Genomic DNA, 17,937 nt, shown 5'->3' on the forward strand with positions numbered 1-17,937 from the left:
TTTGGCCCCAGAGGAATAGAACTTTAGCATTTCATCTCTTCCCTTTTATTTCTATGGGAATTAAGAAGCTGAACTGTGTCAGACTAGTGTATTAGAATCTCTCCATTCTTTCCCAAAAGAATAGTCAGCATTACTGCTTTTCAGCTAGGAGAAGGGTGTGAAATGTAAGGGTACTTCGTAGTTGTCTGAACTGGCCCTGATTAATTATACATTCGGGACTACTTGTCAATGTATGAGCTATCTAAGCACAATTCAGGGAAGGCCGCAGGTAAACTGAGGCATACATTCCAAGAGAGGTGATTTATCAACACACCTGAGGAATTCTATTGCCTTCCCTCTTTTATCTGTCATTTGCCCTTCTTTAAAGTTCTTGTTAATAATATTATCTCAGGGTAATTCAGACTTGGAACCATAACAAGCAGGGACAACAGAGACAACCACCCCAGATGCTGTAAATCTATTCTGATAACAACGAATAAATTAGCACATATTGGAAAGGAAATTTGTCTAAGGTCTAAAACTGCCATTTGCCCGGGAAATCTCCCACCACACAGTGGGACCCAGGGGAGAGCAGATGAAAGAAGACAGAAAGAAATGGAATTGTTCCATTTATCTTCCCAAGGGGAAAATGCAATCAGACTGAAGAGAAACCCTCTTACTGAACACATTAGCTTTTTAACAGCACTTGTGAGGGATGTAGGTTTGAACCTGGCTGGCTGAGAACACTGACCCACTCACTTCTTTAGAAAGGCATATTCCTAGGCTGAGGGCCTCACCTAGGTATTATTACAATGCCAGTGAGAGGAGGGAGAACTGCATTAATTTGTTACACGATGGTTCTAGAAGAGCCTTGCCAAAAGCACAGATAAAACACCTGCTCCAGCAGACTTTTTGCTATTCTTTTCCATGCTCACAATTGTGTGCAACTAATTAAGTCAATCCAATCATTGTTCATTACTTTCTTTGTTGTTCAGTAACATCTGACTCTTCATTACCCTATTTGGGGTTTTCTTTGGCAATGATACTAGTGGTTTGCCATTGCCTTCTCAAGTTCATTTTATAAATGAGGAAACTGAGGGGTTAAGTGACTTACCCAGCTGATGAGTGTCTGAGGTCAGATTTGAACTCGGGAAGATAAGGCTGATTCCAGACCTGGTGCTCCAGCTATGTGTCCCTCATTACTTGCCTCAGGGATAAGTCTTTATTTACTTTGGTGAAGAAAAATAAGTGGTTCTTTATAGTTTATATAGCTACTGAATAGTAGAAACTTTCTGTTTAAGATAATCAGGTCTAGAATTTATACAGCACTTTTAAAAAGAAACCAAGGGGTTGGGGCAGCTAGGTGGTGCAATGGACAGAGCATTAGTCCTGAAGTCAGGATGATCTGAGTTCTGATTTGATCTCAGACACTTAACACTTCCTGGCTGTGTGACCCTGGGCAAGACACTTAACCCCAATTGCCTCAGAAAAACAAAACAAAACAAAAACAAGCAACAAACCAAGGGGTTCAATGCTTTACAAATATGTTAACATTCTTCTTACCTCTTTGTGAGACAGGAAGATGAGGATGATGGGGAAAATGGGATCCTCCCAAGTGGCCATCCCAAAATGTTACTGCATATTGACTGACATCAGGGCATAAACAGGGCTTCTTTCTCCAACCCAGGACTCTTTCCTAGATAGAGCTTAAATACAGACTTGAATGAAACAAGTGGTTGTGGAGAAAAAAAAATTCTGAAATTTTCTAAATTTTAATAACCATGCTCCTTGGATCTGGCTAACAGGTTTACTTGAAAATTGAACCCTGCTCAGTGTACCTAATACTTCTTGTGTTAGGTACACAATAAGTGCTCAATCAATATTTTAAATTGATGCATATTAAAACAAAATTCCAAATTATTTTTTTCAATTGCTATAAGAAGCTCTTTATCTCAGATCTGGGAACAATATGTTAGTATCCCTGCTTGCTTTTCCCTTTCCAGGGAACAAAGCTGTTTTTGGTTCTGGTTTGGTGTACTGTCCCAATATAGACCTGAAATCCATTCGTTCCTAGCCTTCATGTAGTTTTGGGTGATTCTTTATAACATGTGTTTAAGGTAGAAAATAGAGATGGGGAGGGGGAACCAAAAACCTAAGATGAAAGATCACTAGATCTGGAACTGTAAGGGACCTTCATTTTAATAATGATGATGATGACAATTAGCATTTAGCACCTTAAAGTTTGCAAAAGGCTTTATATCTATTCACTCATTAGATACTCCCAGCAATCTAGTCAGGAAAGGACAATCATTATTCCTACTTTTTGATGAGGAAAAGAAAGGGCAGGTGATTTATCAAGGGTCACACAAGTAGAAACTGTTTGAGCCTGGATTTGAACATGGATCTTTCGGACTCCAAGTCTTGCCCTCTGTCCACTGGCCACCAAGCTTCATTTTATAATAAAGAAACTGAGTTGCAGGGAACCATTCTCCATCATACACTTGTGGTTATGAGACTTTATTTCTTAAGTCTTTATCTCTCTGACCCTATATTTTCATGTTTAAAATGAGATTAGGTTAAATGATCTCTAAGCTCTAAAACATTGGATCATTTCTTTCCACATGGACAGCCAGAACAGAGGAAATCTTTGTTTCAGGTTTTTTTAGGTTTCAAAAATTTTAGGTAAGTGATAGTATATGAATGAAATAGGTTTCAAAGCCATATTGCGGCCAGTTCCATTGTTTGTATTTTTAATGTTTTAAAAATATTTGGGGGGGCAAGTCTATTGTGTTTCTCCTCTTTGAAACAATGCTCTGCTTTTAATTGCTAATTCAGTTCTTTCTGCAGATAATTTTTAGTCAGGTACAATTATCTGATTACCTTTTTATTCTATTGAAGAGAAAATCCAAAGAATAGTGAAGAGTTTTTATACCCAGCTAGTCCAGGATTAGAAAAGGGAGTCCCCCCAATCTTGCTGTATCATCTGTCTGAAAATGCTTACTTGAGTAATATAGGGAACAACAGCTTTGATCATAACTTAATTTTTTCTATGTCTGGACAGATCCTTTCTCATGGGAAGTTGGAATCTATCTGTTCTTCAGTTTGGGGCAATCCGAACTCTTCCTTCTTGCTAACACACACCTCACCCCCTTTTGTTCTGATCTACTTTAGCTCATCTCTCAATCCTGTGGGCCATGAACTTTTATTTTCAAAGGACAATAAAGGATCCTAAAACATCTCTGTGAAAAACTTTGTCATTTCAATGACAGGATAACAGCCAAGAAAAACAAGCCAAATCACTTCCATTACTGATGATCAATCTAAAAATTTTTTGTTGTCAACTAGGGCAGGGCTTCTTAAACTTTTTCCAATTGTGACCCCTTTTTGCCCTCCCAAATTTTGTGACCCCAGGTATACAGGTATATAAAACAGGTATGCAAATCTAACATTTATTGATAACAAATCATAATTTTGCAATTCCCACAATCATTCACGGGGGGATCCCATATGGGGTCACAAACCACATTTTAAGAAGCTGGGAACATGGGTATCCAAGGAATTTAGAATCCTTGGATAGACTCTTCCTTTAGATCATGTTTTACATAGGGAAGGCGAGGGACAGCAGGTGTGCATATGTGCTCTGGATGACTGCCCCATCCTCATGGTATGATGTTGTTTCTCTCTCTCCTACAGTCCGAGTATCATTACGAGTATACTGCGTGTGACAGCCTGGGCTCCAGATGGAGGGTCGCCGTGCCCCACACTCCTGGACTGTGTACCAGCCTCCCTGATCCAGTCAAAGGCACTGAATGCTGTAAGCAGCTGTCACTCCGGGCTCACTTTATATATTACCTCTGCTTTATCCTTATTTGTCAGAGCCCTGTCAGCTTTAAGTCCTCTTTTTCTATAGTTGGAGGAGGGGAAATGGGTCTTCAGGAAATCACGTCTTTTTCCAAACACTTGGTTTTTCTTTTTCTCCCTCTTCCCACCCCCAATTTCGGTAGAGAAAAATTTTATGTGATACAGACTTAAAACTTGGATGTTGTTTTTTTTTTTTCCCCTAAGCTTTTTGGATCTTGGGGAATAAGAATGCAGAATTCCAGCTGTGCTACATTCAGATGTTTTCTTCTTTTGCATATTCAGTTTCCTTTATGTTTATGCATTCTGAGCCTAGCTGTTCACTGGGCAGTTATAATCACTCATTAGTGAAGATTGCAGCCCATTTTCATTCTTGGAAAGGGAGCCAGAAAAGCTGGATTGCTGCAGAGGCAGACCTTTAAAGTACTTTGAGTGTCAATTCAGAGAAATACAAATCTCATTTGGCGGGTGGGTTTGATTGTGCATTCAGAAACATGAGGACTTGTCTGAAGCTCACACTCCTATTCTGTGTAACTGTATTTAATGATCACAACCTTTCAAATGGTTGCCACCTGTTTTCTCTTTCCTCTTCTAATAGAACAGGAAAAGGGGGAAGAACTGAGAGTTAGGGAATTGGGATAAAGAACATTTTTTGTTGTTGAGGTAATTGGGGTTAAGTGACTTGCCCAGGTTAGATTTGAACTTAGGTCCTCCTGACTTCAGGGCTGGTACTCTATCCATTGATCACCTAGCTACCCTGATAAAGAACATTTTTAAGTTGGGGATGATACTGAGAATGTTGCCTCCTTCTCAGGGAAATTGGAGTTAAGTAACTTGCAATTAAGTATCAAGGCTGTATTTGAACTCAGATGATCCTCCTCCTTTCAGGACTGATGCTTTATCCACTGTATCACCTAGTTGCCCCAATACTGAAGATGTTAAAAAAAATGTATTTGTGAAGGATGCTGAAATTTAGGCTGATTTTAAAGGGGTCTTAACCAGGCTAAAAAATCATGAGCAAATGAATTATTGTATACACCAAAAAAGGCATGAGTTTGAATTCTGGCTTTGCTACTTAATTACCTCTGTGTGCCCTTGAGCTAGTCAGTCAGCCTCCTGAGGTGGAGGAAATGGACTGGAAAATCTTTTCTATGACTAGTTATGATCCTTTGAAAGCACTATGGGATATGGATAGTTCTACATAAAAATTAGGGGTGTCTGAAGCTCTTCCATAGAAAGTCTTCAGAAGAGGAAAGGCTCCTCACAACAGAGTGACCTTACTTAAAGTCAGACCACAAGCCCCCTGTGGAAAGCGAATGAAAAGTTTTAGGTCTTAAGTTACTGAGCCCTTAGTGGCTAGAACCCTGTGCCATCCTGCTGATTCTGTTCCTTTTGATTGGATATTAAGATTTTCCCCAACCGTATAGAACCGAAGTTCGTCAACTCTCCTAATATGACCCAACTTATCTTCTGTTTTTAGCCTTTTCCTGCAAGGCTGGGGAATTCCTGGACATGAAGGACCAGTCGTGTAAGCCATGCGCCAAAGGCCGATATTCTCTAGGCACAGGTATACGATTCGATGAGTGGGATGAGTTACCGCACGGGTTTGCCACCCTAGCGAACAACCTGGAGATTGATGAAGACTTCACCGAGACATCTGAAAATTGCACCTCGTGAGTGTCGCATCTGGCTGGGACATGCTTACTGCTCAGCCCCATTTTTCTAGGAAAATGGCTACAGTGCCAGCTGGGTAGGCACGGGCAAGTTTAGCAAGAGATTTCACTTGAATTATTACCTTTGAGCCTTCCCATAAGCCTGTAAGGTCTAAAATATATATACTTTACATATATAAATATATATCAAATTGATATATATTGTGTTTTGTATTGTTTATTATATCAGTGGTCCTCAAAGTGTAGTCCAAAGAATTGTTGGGGTCTCTGAAACCCTTTCAGAGGGTCTACAAATTCAAAATTATTTTTTATTTCTAATATAGTAAATAGCTATAAATATAACCCATGTGAACAAAAACTCTTTGAACAGATCCTCGATAGTTTTTTTTTTAACAATATGAAGATACTGAGAACAAAAGTTTGAGAACCACTGGATATATTGTATCCTGCTACTCATTAAATTAAAATTAAAAATACAAAATAATATCAATATAATTGAACCTTAGAAAACTAAGGTTCATTGAGAATATATATATATATATATATATATATATATATACATATATATATATATGCCTTATTTTATAGATGAGAAAACTAAGGTTCAATGAGAATTTACCCAGGCTCACAAAACTGGCCTATGGAAAAATCAAACCTTGAACTAGTAAGAGTCAAAGTAAAATGCTTGCTCACTTAGCCATATACTTATTCTAATAAATAATAATTCAGAAAATAAAATCTTAAATACTTACTGTGCACAATGCCCTGTACTATCAGTAATAGCTAGTATTTATATAGGGTTTTAAGGTTTGCAAAGTTCTTCACATATGTTAAATTGTTTGATTCTCAGAACTGTTTTGGAAAGTAGGTGCTAGTGACCACAGAGAGGTTGAGTGAGTTGCCTGGAATCACATAGCTAGCAAGTGTCCAAGGTTATATTTAAACTTGGATCTTCCTGATTCTTGGCCCCCCACTCTTATCTACTGCACCTCCACTCCTGCTCACAAGCTGCCTCTTTGTTATTATTTATTCAGTTGTTTTATAGTGATCAATTCTTCATGATTCTATTTAGGGATTTTTTTTTTTTTTGGCAAAGATACCAAAGTGGTTTGTTATTTCTTTCTCCAACTCGTTTGACAGTTAGGGAAACAGGCAAACAGGGCTAAATTATTTGTTCAGGATCACACAGTAAGTATCTGATGCCATATTTGAATCCAGATCTTCCTGATTCTAGGTCTGGCACTTTACTCACTGTGCTACCTAACTGCCCGTAGCTGCCTCTATAAGGGATATAAAGATGGGCAAGAGAGAATAAGAGAAAGAAGGAAGCTCAGAAGTCATTAGATTATAGATAAGAGCAATAATAAGACCAATTCTCTAAGATTTTCTATCACAATCAGTCACTTGCCACCCTTAATATAAACACCTCATCTCCTATTACTAGGTGGGTATTGCTTTCCAAATAGTTAGAGGGCAAAGGCTTAAAGAAAAATTCCCATGTAAAAACAAAAATTTTATTTCTTTTAGGTGTTTTTATTTGGATAGGCTAACTCATACCATAAATTTTTGCCTTATTTTAGCACTTCAAAGAGCTATAATTTCATTGATGTGTGCATATGAGCTGTATCAATGCAAATCACAATCTGAAATCTCTCAGAGAACCATGAGAGCCACTTGTTATCAATATCTTTTGTTTTTACATCACCTGCATTTTAAGATATAGCTTTCTACTCCTGTCTAGAGAGCAATCCTATATAATAAAGAATAAAAAAGATGCGAAAAATGCAGTTCAACTAAATTAGCCAACATATTGAAAAAGGCTGGCATTATATATAGTGTTCCACAACCATAGTTCTCCACCTTTGTAAAGAAGCATTTCCCATTTATTTGGAATAATTTGGGAATCATGAGTTCTAATTCTAATTTGCTGAGTGCTTGCTAAGGTCGTGAAAGAAGTGCCTGATGGCTGAAGGAGGAGGGTTTGAAAGGCTGAAGAAGAGCAAATTTCTCCATTTTCCAGAGAGGAAAAAAGACTAAAAATGATAGGCCACTGAACTTAACCTTAATTCTTAGAAAAATTCTAGGAAGTATTAAATATTGATCACAACAGCCAGCCTGATTTCAACTAGATCAGGTAATGCTAGACAAATCTATTTCCTTTTTTCTTTTTTCTTTTTTATTATTGTAGCTTTTTATTGACAGAACATATGCATGGGTAATTTGTCAACATTGACCCTTGCAATCACTTCTGTTCCAACTTTTCCCTTCCTTCCCTCCACCCCCTCCCCTAGTGTAATGTTCTCTTCTCTAAAATATAATGTTCTCTGGGAGCAGGTTTCTTGGGGGGCTTCTGGAGGCAACCTTCCTTTCAGTTCGATGTAATCACCCCAAATTCAGCCAGGAGTTAAAATCCAAATCCTTTATTGTCTCCTCCAAAATAGCCCGGTTAGCTTTCTTAGAGGCCTATCTCTCTCCTTGGTTCTGAAAGCTCTTGCTTCTAGTCCTTTGTCTCTTCCAGCTTCAGCCTCTCTTCCTCCCAGTGTTTCCAGCTAGCACAAAGGTGGAAGTTAAAATAAATCTGACTCCGCCTCCGAGAGTGGGCTTGTGGGCTTCTGTGTCTGGCCCTGAGAGCTTCTTGCTTATATGCTGTGCACTGAGTATAGTTCAATCATTACATCACTAGGAAACCATTATTTGTTGTAGGATTAAATCAATGCTAAATTAGATTTAACCATTGTCTCCTCAATTCCAGTACCTTGTTTTAAGTTCTGGCCCATAACATCTCCTTGTAGAATCAGATCAATCATACTGAACCATGCTAAATTAGATAATTATTGTCTCTATCAATTCCACTGTCTTAGTACCTTGTAAGAATCATAATACCCTAGATGGCAGGCAGTTTCATACATGTTAAACATGTTAAAGTATATCTTAAATACAATATATGAGTACATACAGTTAGCTTGTTGCACAAGAAAAATCAGAATTAGAAAGGTAAAAATAACCTGGGAAGAAAAACAAAAATGCAAACAGTCCACATGCATTTCCCAGTGTTCTTTCTCTGGGTGTAGCTGGTTCTGTTCATCACTGATCAATTGGAACTGATCAATTTCCTCTTTTCACAGGATTACTAGGTTGCTAAAAATCAAGGGAATGTTGTTGATAAAATGTCTGTAGATTTACAGAAAGCATTTGACAGTTTCTCATGCTGAGAGGTGGGTTAGATAACAATACAGTTAATTGGATTTTTGAATTGATTGAAAAACTTGACCCAAAGAGGACTCGCTAATGACTTGATGTCAGTTAGAAGAAGGTCTCTGAAGTTCCTCAGGGAATTGTCCTTAGCCCCAGAATTTTTAAAACTTTTATCAAGAACTTAAGTGAAGGCATAGTTGATATGCTTATAAAACTGGTAGAATAGGTGACCCAAACTGGAAGATCACTGGATGATAGAATCAGAATCCAAAAAAAAAAAAAATTATGGCAGCCTTGAATATTGAATCAAATCTCTACTACTTTGATGGATCCTGCCACTCATCCAAATTTCTCCTTGCATTAAGTCTGATAAAATTAAATTAAATAGGGTTTCATTTGTGTTCCATCAATAGATAACTTATTAAGCTCTTACTCTGTATCTATCACTGGTCTAGGAACTAGGGAAATGAGAAAAAATGAAGCAATTCCTACTCCAAAAGAATTTTTTTTCATTCTGTTAGAGTAGATGTGTACACATATAAGCATATTCAGAATAAATATATAAAGAACAAATGTAATATAAATATATGGGAGCTGGGGAAGGAGAGCACTAGTTGACTGGGGGATCAGGAAAGGCATCATGTAAAAGTTGGTGTTTGAACTGAGTCTTGAAGGAAGGGAGGAATTTCACAAATATAATATGAAAGAGGCATGACTTCATTTAATTCATCTGAAAAAGATCTGGGAAGCTTTAGTACCCAATGTAGATCAATAAATATCTTAGCTAAAAAAAAAGCTAATGTAAGCTTATAGTGTATGGAGACCCATAATACCCAGAAACAGGGAAGTGTGGAAGTCTGAATTGTATTGTTTCCTAGTCAGACTACATGTGGAAGATTGGCTTCGGCTCTAGACACTCATTTTAGGGATGTCATTGATAGGCTAATAATTGTCCAGAGGAAGCCAAGCAGGATGATGAGAGTTTTGAGGTTATGTTATAGTAAGGGTAGGTTGAAAGAACTGGGAATGCTTGGTCCCGAGGGGAGAAGATTCAGATGGGACATAATCACCATCTTTTTTAATGAGAATGGCTGCCATATTTATAGAAGAAGGATTAGATTTGCTCCCATTAGGCTTAGCCCCAGAGAACAGAACTAGAAATGACCAGTGTGATTTGCAGAGGCAGCAAACTTAGGTTCTGGATAAGGAAAAACTTCCCAGCAATTGGAGTTTTTGAAAAAATAGAATGGCCTGCCTCAGGAGGCAGTAGGGGATTCCTTTTCATCACAAGAAGAAATCCACTGACCACTTGCCACAAAAGTTGGAGAGATGATTCTTGTTCAGTAATGGTCAGATTAGATGGCTTCATGGTTCCTTCCAATTCTGAGATTCTTTGAACCTTGTAACCCCTCTGTACCTTAGAAGATTGTCTTGAATCCTTTGAGTTCCATAATTTGTCACTTGTGGCAAATCTGATGATTAGTCTTTTTAAACCTATACTTAGACCAGTGCTTGGAAACTTGACAAGCTAGTTCATCACCAAGCCCCAACTCAAAACCTTTCCAGCTTGAAGGGGCAGGATGGTGTAGTGGAAAAAATGTTGGAATCAAGAAGAGCTATTATCAGTCTGACCTTAGGGAAATACTAATCTGGGCAGCTGGGGGCAAAGGGAATAGAATGCTGGATCTGGAGTCAAGGAGACTAAATCCTGGCCTCTGACACTTACTAGCTAGGTGATCTTCTCTGTAAAATGAAGATGATAATAGTACCTAACTCCCAGGAGGATTTTGAGAATAAAAGGAAATTTTTTCAAAGTACTTTGTAAACCTTAAACTACTACATGTTGCTGTTGTTGTGGTTATTGTTTGGTTGTTCATGAATCCATTTTGTATTTTCTTGGCCAAAATATTGGAGTGGCTTGTCATTTCCTTTTCCTTTTCCAGCTCATTTTCCAGAAGAGGAAACTAAGGTAAACAGGGTGAAGTGACTTGCCCAATCTGGTGTCAGCTAGTATCTGAAATCATGCTTGAATTATAACACTACATAAATGTTGGCTAGTGTTACTATTACTAGGATTCCTGCTTAATCTCTGTCTTACTCAGTTACCTCCTTTATAAAATGAGGTTAGATTGGATGGCCTTTGAGGTCTCTTTCAGTTCTAAATCTACGATCCTATAATCCAGTAGTGCTTCCACTCCATTGACATCCCCTTCAAGCACCTAGGGTTACCTTCATAACATAAAGTATTAGAGAAAACATTTTGTAGAGAGAAGTCTTGCTAAAGTCAGCCATATTACATTATTGCTCTTACATCCAAACAGTGAGTGATGTGAGGGGTTGGGCTTTTTCCTTGGGGCTTGACATTAACTCATAAGTGTAATTTAACCAAACTTATATAGTAGAATTCTGGAGGACAGAATTAGAAATTCTGGTTTCTAAAGTCTATTATGGCCTCAAGGTTAGAAAATCCCTCAGCTAAAGAGATTTTTGCAAAGGAACCAAGGAGATACCATACAGCAATGCTGATGTTCAGTCATTCAACAAATATTTATTTAGCATTTATTATGTACAAGGCACTAAGCATCGGCATTGTAAAGCATACAAAGATATAAGGCTTTGTACAATACACTTTGTTAAACAGTGTTGACATTGAAAAAATGTCACTGATGAAAAAGAAAAATAAATGAACATTTCCTTTTGAGAAATACTTGTATACAAGTGATTCATTGGATCAGATCTTGAATTTGGAAAATGGGGGAGGCTGCTCAAATTTCTTAAGTTACATCCCTTGGAAGCCCCTTTAAAGTCTATCTGTGTTAAGCAGAATGAACATTTAATAGATCAATTTGACTTATCTCAAGTGTTCGTTTTGATGTTCTGTGGGCATTAGCATGACAACCAGTTTCCTAGGGGATGGGGGAAACTGAGACAGGCTGGTGGCAAAAAAAAGCTAAAAGAGGAGGCATAATATACAGAGTTAAGACAACCACTATTTAAGTCCTAATGGAGTATGTAATTTGGTCAGAACAAGATGCAGGCTCAGCCCATATGATCAATTTACTTCCGTGCACAGAAAGACATTCTTGGCTCTCTAGAGTCAGCCCCAGAGAGATTTCAGAGATTATCTCAGAGCTCATTTCAGTGAAGCAGGATGGAGGATAATAGAACATCTTATATTTCTACAGTTGCCTTTCTTCCAGGAGCTCAGCAGGTCTCAGTCACTGGTTTCGTTCATTTCTTTCACACACTTTAAGGATGGGGATTTTTTTTGTCCTATTAGCTAAGTGAAAATTGGAGTATAGAAAGAGTAAGTAGTGACAGAGTCTGAACTAATCTGGACTATCTCTCCTTTCTCTTAACCAGCATGATGAAGCTGGTGTTCATGATAGCTAGAGTCTCTATATGTTGTGTAACATCATTTATCAAGATTCTGTCCTAGTTTCCCCAAGGCCGTTGTAGAACTCATGGGAGGTATGTCAATATTAAGTAAATCCACTTGTGACCCTTCTTTTTGTAGATCCAGGCCTGGACCTGGAAGTGCTTTTGTCCATGAAGCTTCTCTTCTCAATCAGGGACACCGAGACCAGACAAAATCAAGGCTGTTTATATACAACTTGCAAATGTAACCTACTTTTGGCATCAATTTAATAATTCATCAAACCTCGGAGGTTATTTATAGCTTGTGCTAGGTGGCAAGTTTTGTCTTTCTCAGAACAGGAGAAATCAATGCCATTTAGGTTAATGATGGGCTCAGCTTTGGGGAATTGAAAGGATTTCCATTTAATGAGGAGCACTGCAGAGGGAACACTCTTTAGGGGATTGCTTCCAAGGTAAAACACAAAATCCTCTGTCTGGCATTTAAAATCCTGAACAACCTGGCTTTATTCTCCCTTTCCAGTCTTATTTTATATCACCCTAAATCACCCTTTCTTACAAACTCGACATATCCATCATTCTATCACCCCTCTCTCAGGCTTTGCCTATGGCTGGAATGTACTCCTTCCTAACGTTGTCCTTTTAATCTAATGCTTTCAAAGCTCCCATAGTACCCCAATATCCTTCACAAAGTCTTTCCCAATAAATACCTTTCCTCTGATATTGCCTTCCATTACACTATATATCTCTTCTATGTACATAATTGTATACTGTCTTCCTCAATGTGAGCCCTTTGAGAGGAGGGTCAGTATTTCTGCCATTTTTTTTTCTTTTTTTTTATTTCTAAGCCTTAGTCTGGTATATAATAGTGCTTAATAAAAACTTGTTGAATGAATGGATGGATGGATGAAAGTTGTTGTTAATGTTAAAGAAAATGGCAAGATAGCTGTAATATATAGAAATATATATTTATATAGTGTATATATATATAAAGTATATTTCAAATTCTAGAGTCAGATAGGGGAAAGGAAAGATAGGGAAAGGGGAACTATTTCTAGAGAAGTAGTTTGGGCCAGGCTGAACACCAGAACACTTGATTCTACTTATGCCTTTTCTTTTGATTTGCTCTGGGTCTTTGGACATACCCTGTGAAATTTGGATATTTTGGTTCTTCTCCCTAAACCTTGGAGGCATTGGGAAGAGAAAAGTTAAGGTTTTTATTTGGTCCTAGAAAGTAGATCAGAACCTCGGGCTAATCTTTCCATGTTTGTTACTTCCAAATTTTCTGTCCTGCAACTTAAAGTTTAGAGAGACCAAAGAGGGTTCATGCAAAAGAGAGAGGTGGAGGGAGGAAGAGAAACTGAAAGACAGAGACAGAGGAAGGAGGAGAGGAGAAGGAAGGAAAGGGTAGGGGGAGAGAGAAGAAGAGAGAAGGGGAAGAAAGGGAGAAAGATTCAAAGTTAATTGCTGATTGGGGTTATTTGAGCAATAGAAAAAATTGCCAGTAATTTACATCCCATCTCCAGTTATCCTGATCTATCTCTGGCCACTGAACCTAGGTGACTCTGGAGGGGAAAGTGACCTTGCCCAGCCCTCCCTCACTTAAAGCCAATTCACTTGCATGTCATGACATCACCTCCCTGATGTCATGGTCCTTTTAGAGAATGAAGGACAAACAACAACAACTTTAGCACCTTATAGGTTACAAAGTTCTTTATTCTCAATAATGGTGTTTGAGAAGAAAAACTCAGAGAATGGACTCATACCAGTCCAGAAAGACTTAAGTAATTCACTCACAGCTAAGAGATATGAGAACCAAAGCTAGAAGAGTCTGCATTAGAGTTTCCATACTGACATAGATACATATACGTACATATATATGTACATATATATATATATATATATATACACACACACACACATATAGGATCACATAACCAGATCACTGAGCACAAATCATCCACAGTGACCCTCAACATGTCTGTTGATAGTGGTGGATAATTGCCTCCTCTCTGCTGAGTTCAGAATAAAAGCACATGAATTTTAATTGCAGAAAAAATACATTTAGATCATGTGATGGGAAGAGCATTGTGACTTCATAATTTGTAAGAGACTGGAATGCCTTTCCAGTGGAACACTGGAGATTTTTAACGATGAGGTCAAAGAGAAATGGCACAGGATAGTTTTAAGTGCTGTGTTAGCTGGAGTTGAGAGCATTTCTCTCTTAATGCCCTAGGAAGCCTAAATGCTTTTCCACTCCAAAGCATAAAAACCCTTGTACAATAAGACAGTTAAAGGTTTCCAATTAATCAATCTACATTGATCAGTGGTTATTCTAAATCAAGCAATCAGTAAGCATTTATAAAGTATTTACTGTGTGCCATACACAGTGTTAGGTACTAGGGATACAAAGGCAGTGAGATATCACTGCGATCAAGGATCTTACATTCCAAAGAGAGAGACATCACATACACATATAAATATATACAGAATCAATATAAGCTAATTTATGAGTGGGGAAATAGAGGGAAAGGAGAGGGGGTTGCCAGCACCTAGGAAGTAGAGAGTAAATCTGTCAGCTCAATGGATTAAAATATACAGAATATATATAGCAGTTATACTATAATTAGGATGGAGTAGCCAGGGCTTTGCCTTAGTAAGGTGCTGAAATTTAGAGGGTGCTAATAGTGCTTTTTAACATGCAGGAAAAAACAAATCTTAGTATCCAATTGGTGTTGTTTAGTGGTTTCTGTCATTCCTGACTCTGTGTGACTTTACTTGGGGTTTTCTTGGCAAAAATACTGAAGTAGTTTGTTATTCTTTCTCCAGCTCATTTGACAGATGAGGAAAGAGTTAAGTGACTTGCCCAGAGTCAAAAAGCTACAAACTGTCTGAGGCCAGATTTGAACTCAGGAAAATGAATCTTTGTAATATTCTTTTCTCTAAAATATAATGTTCTCTGGGAGCAGGTTTCTTGGGGGGCTTCTGGAGGCAGCCTTAGTTTCAGTTCAGTGTAATAATCACCTCAAACACAGCCAGCTGTTAAAGTCCAAATCCTTTATTGTCTCTTTCCAAGTATTGTCTCCTTCCTTGGATCCAGTTAGCTTTCTTAGAGCCCCATCTCTCTCCTTGCTTCCGAGAGCTTCTGCCACTAGTCCTTTGCCTCTCCAGCTTCAGCCTCCAGCCAACACAAAGGTGGAAGATGGAATGACTCTGTCTCTGCCTCCGAGAGTGGGCTTGTGTCTTAGTGGGCTCCTCCTTATATATGCTCTCTTAAAGGTGTGAATCTTGTGGAACTCTAATAAGTACTAAGTACATTAGTGAACTAGAGAATTGTTTAAGTACCCTGCTAAATTAGATAATTACTGTCTCTATCAATTCCACTGACTTAGCACCTTGTAAAAATTCTAACATCTCCCGCTTTCTTTTGATTTAGAACATAGGTGGTCATGACTTCCCTGACTTCTCAAGGAGGTGAGAACCCCAAAAAGGAAGGTGATCACGCCTTCCCTGACTGCTCAAAAAAGAAGTGAAAACACCATAAAAAGGAGGTAGTCACACCCTCCCTGATGTCTCAGGAAAGGAGATGAAAACACCAAAAGAAATGGGAAATCAAATCAGATTAGTGGGTTTCTGAAGGGGCTCACTCTTAAAACAGGTATACATAAATCCATCAATATGGGAGGTATCACATATAATTGCATAAATTATATAAGCACATAGTAACATAACACAGTCTAGTAGTGATGTAACAAATAACATGAATCAACATGAGAATTTATACATGTCCATAAGTCCTAGAAATAGTCCAAAAGGAATCCATTGTCCATTAGTTCATGTGCCAGGAATCCAATAATTCCTACAAGTTTTGAAGTCCTGCAACAGTCTCATCTTGTGTTAGGGAATCCAATGATTCCTGCAGATTTTGTTCTCCTTTGTTTTGAGGTTTTTCTCTTTTTCTGTTTCTCTCCAGGTGCTCATTGCCACCCATCTGTTTCCTTCTCCATCTGATTCCTTCTCCATCTGCAGGAATACAAGCAAACCCTCTCTCCCGGGCAGTTAACCTATCTAGTCCCTTCTATTCACCACTTTCTAGATCTCTCCTCATCATCTGGCAATTACATTGGAGCTGCTTGCACTGGACACTGCCCTGTTGGGTTAAAAGGCCTGTATTCTCCCCAGTTGTAATCCCTTTCTGCCATGTGATTGCTTTTCGACTGATCACATCAGAGTCCTGACCTTGTAAAGACTCTCTGGCTGTAACCTCAGCTGCCATCATGCCTCACCTGTCTTTTGTATGATATTTTGGGGCTGGGCCCTGCCTCTCATTTCCCTGAGTCAATCTACATTCTGAAACTCAGTGGAAGTCTTTCTTGCATTTTGGACATGGGGTTTTGGGTTTTATTCTCTCACCCTGTCCTCTCACTCTATCTCTGTACCTACACTGGGCTCTCAGATGTCCTATTTTCCCACACTGAAAACACTGACGAGCTTCTCTAGAAGTTCCTTGCCAAGAGGGACCCTGTCTTCCCATGTTCATCATAGTTTGGGTATAATAAGTATTTGTGCCCACTATGGCACAGCGTCTTATGATCTCCTCTAAAGGAGAATTTTTGTCTAGTCCCCATATAATTCTTTTGCAAATCTCATTGGCATTTTCCTTAGCCAGTTGTCTGATCATTATTTTTGTAGCTGCATTTTCTCCAATAGTTCTTGTGACAGCTGTTTGCAAACATCCCACAAAATCTGCAAAGGGTTCATTGGGACCTTGCTCTATTTTTGTGAAGGCTTCCCCTCGATCTTTTCCTGGAGGTGTACCCCAAGCTTTTATAGCAGCAGTAGCTATCTGTTCATAAGCTGTTGTGGGGTAATTAATCTATGTGAAATTCTCTGCATACTGACCTTCACTGGCTAGTTGGTCAAAAGTGATTTGTACGTTAACTCCCGTTTGCCTACTGCATCTGGCTTGAATCCTACATAATTCAAGATACTTCGAAAGCCACAAAAGTTTTGTCCAGGTTCTAAACATGTCCATGCTATGGATTTCCAATCACTAGGGATTAGGATTTCATAAGCCAAACTATCTAGTAACATCTTAACATAAGAAGGTGTAGCCCCATAAAGAGTGCAAGCCTTTTTCAAATCCTTAATTTTTTCCAGATCAAAAGGAATGTATCTTCTCCTTTGTTTACCTGAAAGGTCAAGCTCTTCAATCACAGGGTATTCATTTATTTTTAAATCAGGTATATCCTGTCCTTCTCTCTTAGCCTTGACCAATGCCTTTTGTAATCTTGTTATGGGCTGTTTAATAGGTGGTTCTGTTTGTGTCACTGCCTCTCCCCCTCCTTGTTTAGTGGTTTCTGTCATTCCTGACTCTGTGTGACCCTACTTGGGGTTTTCTTGGCAAAGATACTGAAGTAGTTTGTTATTCTTTCTCCAGCTCATTTGAGAGATGAGGAAACAGAGTTAAGTGACAACAATTTAACAACAAAATAACCCTAATTTCTGGGTCGAGGAGACTTTTCCACTGAAATCAGGATCAAGTCTGTCCCATGTTCAGGTGCCAAAAATGTAATGTTCTTCTCTAAATCATAATGTTCTCTAGGAGCAGGTTTCTTGGGGGGCTTCTGGAGGCAGCCCTCATTTCAGTTCAGTGTAATAATCACCTCAAATGCAGCCAGGTGTTAAAGTCCAAATCCTTTATTTTCTCTTTCCAAGTCTTGTTTCCTTCCTTGGGCCCAATTAGCTTTCTTAGAGGCCCTCTCCACTGACTTAGCACCTTGTAAGAATCCTAACAGATCTTTTTGACTTCAAGGCTGGCACTCTGTCCATTGTACCATTTAGTTGCCCCTAGTAT

The 17,937-nt window shown here is 38.6% G+C and overlaps 1 protein-coding gene across 2 annotated transcripts in view; it reads left to right on the forward strand.

Annotated features, from left to right (window-relative positions):
- The window catches only part of KIAA1324 (KIAA1324 ortholog), a 108,687-nt gene that overhangs the window by 53,154 nt on the left and 37,596 nt on the right, over positions 1–17,937 (forward strand). For both annotated transcript variants that reach the window (XM_031967207.1, XM_003769731.3), the window contains exons 2-3: positions 3,673–3,793; positions 5,318–5,510. In XM_031967207.1, the coding sequence (XP_031823067.1) occupies positions 5,350–5,510 (161 nt within the window). In that variant the 5' untranslated portion in view covers positions 3,673–3,793; positions 5,318–5,349. The remainder of the gene's footprint in view (positions 1–3,672; positions 3,794–5,317; positions 5,511–17,937) is intronic.

This window comes from Sarcophilus harrisii, chromosome 4, assembly GCF_902635505.1.
Source record: "Sarcophilus harrisii chromosome 4, mSarHar1.11, whole genome shotgun sequence".
Lineage (NCBI taxonomy): Eukaryota > Metazoa > Chordata > Mammalia > Dasyuromorphia > Dasyuridae > Sarcophilus > Sarcophilus harrisii.